Here is a 6,676-nt window from a genome sequence, read left to right on the forward strand (position 1 = left end):
ACCCAATGGTTTGTAGAGACCTGTGGTTGTTTTTGCAATAAGAAAATACAATATGATGAAGCAGATAGGGGCAAAGGAAATCCATCTTGAATTTCTAAGGAATAAAATCACAAGCAAAAAAAGGAGAAAAAGAAAAAGAACATTCTATATGTAAACTCATCCAAAATCCTAATTTCTATTGCAAGATAGAACTAGAACATAACAAGTAGACTTCTCTTCTTTTTCTTTTTCTCTTTTCTTCCCAAATATGAAATACCTTACCTTTAGCAAAAGAAAATGGCTGCAAAACAAGATGTATCCATCAAGTTGAACCGATCCCCATTCCCATATATAAAAGAAAAAGATGGAAAGAAAGTTTTTTGAAAAGAAAGTAGCTTGATTTATGCTATATCTCTTTCCTTAATTTAGCTTTTCTAAAGTGAAATCAAAGCTTTGCAATTCCTCAATCAATCCAGAGAGGCAAAACATTCTGATAATTAATCTTTTTACATTCGAGTTCATACTTTATATTTATATATATATATATATATATATATTATTATATAACCTAATTAATTAACTAGCTAACTCAACTCATTATAAATAAACAAAATAAAAACAAGTAATTTAAACAGCAAGTTAAAGAAAAAAAAACAAACAAAGAAATAGTCAAGCCCAGTAACAGTAGTAGCTGGCTTTCAATGGTGGGGTTTTTTCTTGGCATTGCCTTTCTTCTTCCTCCTCTCTTTTCTTCACCTCCTCTCCTCCTTTTACACAATATATGTAAATGTAACCGAAACATAATACAAAAGTTGGTGGGAGTGGGAATCATTATCATATCAAACAAAACAAGTTGATTGAAATCTTGATGTTGATGTTTGGTTAAGTTTGATATAATATAACTCTAGTTTGGGTTCAGATTTAACCCTGACCATCATCACTGCTGGAATTAATAACATCATCATAATTGATTACTCTCGCTAGCTTGAACTTGAAGAACATTGCCGCACCGAACAAGCAACCACCTGTGCCCACTGCCTTAGCCTTGTCTTCACCGTTTGTGGATTGTCGCCTGCAGCACCACCGAAATTTCCCAAGAAATAAATACATCAGCATAAAAAAAAATAACTTAAACTAACTCAAGATTCATCAGTATTTAGCTTAGCGGCATGGCATTTTCTTTAAAAGATTTTCAATATCGATGAAATTAATTTGAAGTTTATTATATAAAAGTAAAAAGAATATGTGTTCACGAGCTTATAAAGTTACAATGTTTAAGGCAACAGGAAAGATTATATACCTGGGCCGAAGATGGCATGGGGGCTGCCCAAAGGAGATGGCGAGTCACAGTCGGAGGCCGTGGACGAAGACGACGCCGCCATGACAGGCTTAGAGAAGGTATGATCATAATAGTGCTTATTAACAGCATGATAAAGTCCCAAAGCTGGCAAAGTATCAGACAAGCGTTGATCCATTTCAGGAGAGTCAAACCCAAAACCTAACTCAATACAAGCTTTAAGTTCATCAACATCTTCGTCAGTGACACTCTTGCTTTTCTTTTTCTTGCTGTTACCTTTCCTCCTTAACCACGCTTCATCCCTGTAAATATCCGGTGACCAAGAATGCTGTTTATACAGCGGTAATGATGGTGCAAGCAACTTGTGTTGTGCTGCTCGCGGTGGTGGAGGCGGAGGCGGTTGATACGGCAATTCTTGATCTTGTTCTTGTTCTTGTGGGGTTGGGGGGAGTGGTGCCGGGTGGGATTGGGATAGGAGGGACATGGATATAGGCCTCATGTGCGCCAACACAGCCACGGAGGTGGTGGTGGCGGCTGTGGCCGGAGAGTGCGGCGGCAGAGGTCGGAGGACCTCGCCGGTGAGTGGGGTAGAGAGCGCAATGGCTGAAAGAAAATGTTAAAAGATATAGAAATAGAGAAGAAAGGAAATGAGGAATATAAGGCGGTGAGGTGGTGGGTGGTGGGGTCAATATTGAAGACTTGGTTTTGGTTGGTCTATGTCATGATGAGCTGTCCTTTCCTTTCTTTACAAGTTTGTAGTTGCAGTTTTCTTTTCTTCTTCTTTTTTTTTTTTTTTTTTTTCAATTTCTTACAAGATTTAAATTTATTTTGCTTATCTCTTTCAAGTTCTTTTTAACCAAATCATATATAAGTTTGAAAGAGAGGATTGATAAACACTAAATTATTCTTTTAATTAATTTAGTTATTTATTAATTTAATTTAATTTTTAAAGTCAATTTTATTATAATTTTAATTATTGATAAATTAAAATATATATCAAAATAAAATATAATTAAGTCATTTATTAGAATATATTAGCCAACAATAGGAATTTTACTTTCACCCAAAGAAAAAAGCTGTTTATTAATTTTTAATTGATTATTCTATATTTTGTAATCTCTAGCAGCAAAAGTATATATTTGAATTATATATAAGTATTTCTATTTTTTTTTAGAAGTATATATGTTATAAGAGTTTTATATAATTATATATTTTTATATTAATATATGATATAAATCATATATAGTATTTATATTTTGTAAGTTAATAATTCTATTATTGGGCATTAAAACGATTAACATCACTTATATATAAATTTTAATAAAATTTAAATAATAAATTAAATAGTTTCTTTTACATTTTAAAATTTTTGGTAACTAGATTTTTAAACTTTTATTTCATTATATTTATCTGAGATTATGATAATGAGTAAATGTATTTTAAATATATACAATAAAATACTAAAATTAAAATATTTAATTTTGTAATTTTAAAATAGAAAAAAGTAAAAATTCATACTAAAAAATATTTGTTGCAATTGACTTTAATTAAATAAAATAAAATTATTAGTATACAATTATTTATATTAAATTATATAATATTACAATATATGTGAATTTTGATTTTTTAATAATATATTAAGTTTATTTATTATTAATTATTAAAATAACCGGTATAAATTTTATGATTCATAATATGTAGATAAGTTTATTATGATTTAAAGATCTTATTATTATCTTAACGATAAAATATTTATATCATAAAGTTATATATGAAAATATACTTCTAGTGTCCAATAAATAATTACAAAATTATAAAATATATGTCATTTATTATTTATTGTCCAACTAAAAAATAATGATTTAGTGATTTGATATTCTATTATGTTGGAAATCTCAGAAACCAAAGAACCAAGGAACTCAAGCATTGTTGTAATTAGACAAACATACTCTACTTTTGCTTCTAAGGCACAAACACAAACACAAGCCCTTGTGTAAAAACTCTATCTGTACTGTAATCCTTAAGAGCGCCACCAGTGACCCAAGCAAATCTGTGTACCAGAATGCAGAATTCAACTCTGATTTGTCTTAAGGGCAACGTTAAACAGAATCCACATGCTTCTTTTGGTTTAGTCGGAGCTCCCTCCATCCGTCGAAACCGGACAATTTTATTATCAAGCTTCTTAATGGCTTTTCTGACGACGGTATCTTCAGCAGTAATCATAGGTTTAATTTGGTTTTGTTAGTTGAGAAAATTTAGGGCAAGAAATATCTGCAGCTAATTATCTCATGAGAGTTGAGAGCATTACCGTTTACTACAAAGATCGCTAAAGACTCCCAAATGTATATATAAATAAATATAGTTTCAGTTAATTTGATTCTTGCCTTGTTAATTATTTACTTTGATTGCTATAATTGTCTGTTCAGTTGTCAAATTAATGTTGAAATTATCAAAATTAAATTTATTCTGAATATAGTACAACTTCATGTTTTCCTCAGCTTTGTTGCAATTGTTTATTAGTTTTTGCTTGTAAAATTACAATTTATTATATTCTATTTTGTACGAATTATATTTATTGTCTTAAGACCCACTTAACGTTTTTATAAACATTATCATTTTATTAGAATCTTTTTTTTTTTTTGAGAAGACCAATGAATAAAGTTATGTTATACAGAATAGAATAATTAGATAATTAGTTCTTCCCAACAAAAAATAAAGGATCAGTTAATTAATTTTCTAAATTAAAAGCAGTGAAATTTTTCACGTGTATTTTTGTTATTAAGATTTAAATCAACAACCAAATTCCGCAGCTCCCGTGTGTAGGGGATGGATGGTCAACCCAAAGAGAAGTCGAAACATGAAGAAGTTTCCTCGTATTCTATTTTCATTGAGGCAGCAGACATGCAACTTTCATAGGCAATTTGTTGGAATGCATTCGAATTAGAACATTCCAAACTGGTGGATTTGGTAGAGATTTTGATTTATCTAATGGTCAAATCGACAAGACTATTAGAGTTTCTAGTAACTTTCCTTACTATAAATTAATTGGAATTTTATTTTGTCTATGATATACTTCATACTTGCAATTCAAATATTATATATATATATATATATAAATATTATTTTTCTTAGAACAAATATACATAATATTTCAATTACTTGGATTTCTATATTTTGTTTTGTTGTACTATGAACTTCAATTGTATTCTATTAACCCTTCCACAAGCTCTATATTTAGTTATGACTTATTTCACTCATTTAAAAAAAAAAAATAGCTAATCACAAAATAACTTAATTATAGTTTCAATTTCAAATTTTATATATATAACTATTTTTAAATTCTTGAGACGATATTTTGCTACCCGTAAATTAGATTAATTTTATATCCTTATAAATTTTAAATAATTTAATTATTTTCATAAAAATATATATTTTCTAGCCCTTTTCTAATCGATAATTTTCATGCTAATAACATTTTTACAGTGCATGTGTTTTACTGTTGTTAGTCCAAAAATTTAATTTTACTTTCTCTTCCTTCAAACATCCCTTCTCTTTTTTCGTAATCCTCTTTCTCAATCCACTGGCGATCTTCTTTACCTTCCTTAATTCCTTGTATGCCTTTTCGTCATAATTTCTTTCGCAACCTTCACTTCATCCCTGCGTTTCACCATTGCCACACTTGATTTTGTTGTCGCCGTACCGAGTTTTACCATGTTTCCATTCTTGAGATTGTCGTTGTAGCAAGTACTTTGAGTTCTATTTAAGAGAATTGTCATTGAGGGTGAGAAAATTTGAATAAGTTGATAGAGAGTGATAGATAAATAGATATGATTTATTACTATTACCATTATTATTTATATCATCTTTTGAATGATTAATATAATATGTAATGTTAATAATTAAAGTTTTTTTAGAAAAGTAAAAATTTTAATACATTCATTTCGTGTGGATCGTAATACTAATAGGGCTACTTATTGTATTATTGATTGCGTCGAATTGAATTTTTGTGAAAAACAAGTAAATGGCCAATTTGAAATAAATTGAAGCATTGAAACTCAATCATCTTTTTACCAAATTATAGAAGGGCTTTTGTGTAGCATTTGCCTTTCTAAGACCTATAAGTGAGGTCAATTTAGAAGAATTTACTCGGACAAATGGTCAGTTTGTTCCTGAATTTATATTCAAAAGTTAAATATATTAAATTTAAATTTTTTCAGTAAATAATTTCTTAAATTTATATTCAATGGTCAAATATACACAATTTAAAAATTCTCAGCATATATCTCCTTGAACTTGTGTGCAAAGGTAAAACATATTAAATTTAAAAATAATATTTATTTTATTAATTTACTTATACAAAGGCATATTTGAAAAATTTTAAAATTTAGATTTAATTGATCTAAAAATGATAAATTATAGGCCTATTTATTAAAAAAATTAAAACTTGATTTATTTAGTCTATAGAAAGTTAAAATTTATCTTATTTGATCTTAAAAGATTAAAATTTAACTTATTATTTTAGAATTAATTAGATTCAAAATTTAAATCTGATCAAATTGTATCAATAAATTGATAAAATAAATATTATTTTTAATTTTTATAAATCATTAAAATTTAAATATCTAATATTATTTTACTTCTTAAAATAATATTTAATCGAATATATTTCAGCATTCGATGTAAACTCAAGCCACGGATTTGATCCCAAACTCCAAGCACAAAATTAGTGAAACGGTTTAGGGGGCAACTTTTTGACCCGACCTCAAAATTGCGGCCTAAACTCGCCCATAATTCCAAATGATTCAAAAATATTAGGATTGGGTCAGTCTGGGTAAGGGGTGATTTAAATAATTGAAATATGTATATTATCAAGCAAAATTTGGATATTATTTTCATATAATTTTTTATTATTTTTGGATCGTCATTCATTTGGATTGCTGGATGATGGGGATATTTCATAACAAAAAAGTAGGTGAATTATAAGGTTTAAGAAATATAACTCCAGCAGTGTATGAAAAATTTGGTCTTCATACCAATCTGTCCATACAGTAAGAAAAAGATAATCCCCAAAACTTATGGTTGGCAGGCTACCAGTCATTATACTATGGGATCACTTTCAATACACGAAGTTGGGTGTCATTTGTTGTTAAAATAAAGAAAAGAAAACATGTGGGTGTCATAAACCTCATCTGCCAAGCTGCGCATATACTATGTGGATGCTCACTAAGGGCCTCCATTATTGTTGTTTGCTTGCTCATTAGAAAAAATTAAAAAGAGAAAAAAAGATAAACTGGTGACTGTGTCATGGGTTTGCTCATGACTTCATAGGTTAGTTTATCAAATTCTGCTACTACAAGATACGCTTGGCGGCTGCCTTTCCCTGAAGGAAATGCATTATTT

At 28.9% G+C, this 6,676-nt stretch overlaps 1 protein-coding gene across 1 annotated transcript; it reads right to left on the reverse strand.

The window, feature by feature from the left end:
• Nucleotides 1–583: 583 nt before the first annotated feature.
• On the reverse strand, nucleotides 584–1,914 carry LOC8262893. Its single transcript, XM_015722029.3, has 2 exons — nucleotides 1,280–1,914; nucleotides 584–1,051 (listed from the first exon to the last, which is right to left on the reverse strand). The coding sequence occupies exons 1-2, from the start codon at nucleotides 1,773–1,775 to the stop codon at nucleotides 960–962; spliced, it is 588 nt and encodes a 195-aa protein (XP_015577515.1). The 5' UTR covers nucleotides 1,776–1,914; the 3' UTR covers nucleotides 584–959.
• Nucleotides 1,915–6,676: the final 4,762 nt, after the last annotated feature.

This window comes from Ricinus communis, chromosome 7, assembly GCF_019578655.1.
Source record: "Ricinus communis isolate WT05 ecotype wild-type chromosome 7, ASM1957865v1, whole genome shotgun sequence".
NCBI classification, from domain to species: Eukaryota; Viridiplantae; Streptophyta; class Magnoliopsida; order Malpighiales; family Euphorbiaceae; genus Ricinus; species Ricinus communis.

Bases quoted from the DNA above. Each gene is read 5' to 3' on its own strand.
- LOC8262893 (XM_015722029.3), bottom strand. From the start codon at position 1,775: ATGAGGCCTATATCCATGTCCCTCCTATCCCAATCCCACCCGGCACCA. The intron at 1,052-1,279 runs GTATATAATCTT...GTGGTGCTGCAG, and splicing joins CCATGCCATCTTCGGCCCAG to GCGACAATCCACAAACGGTG.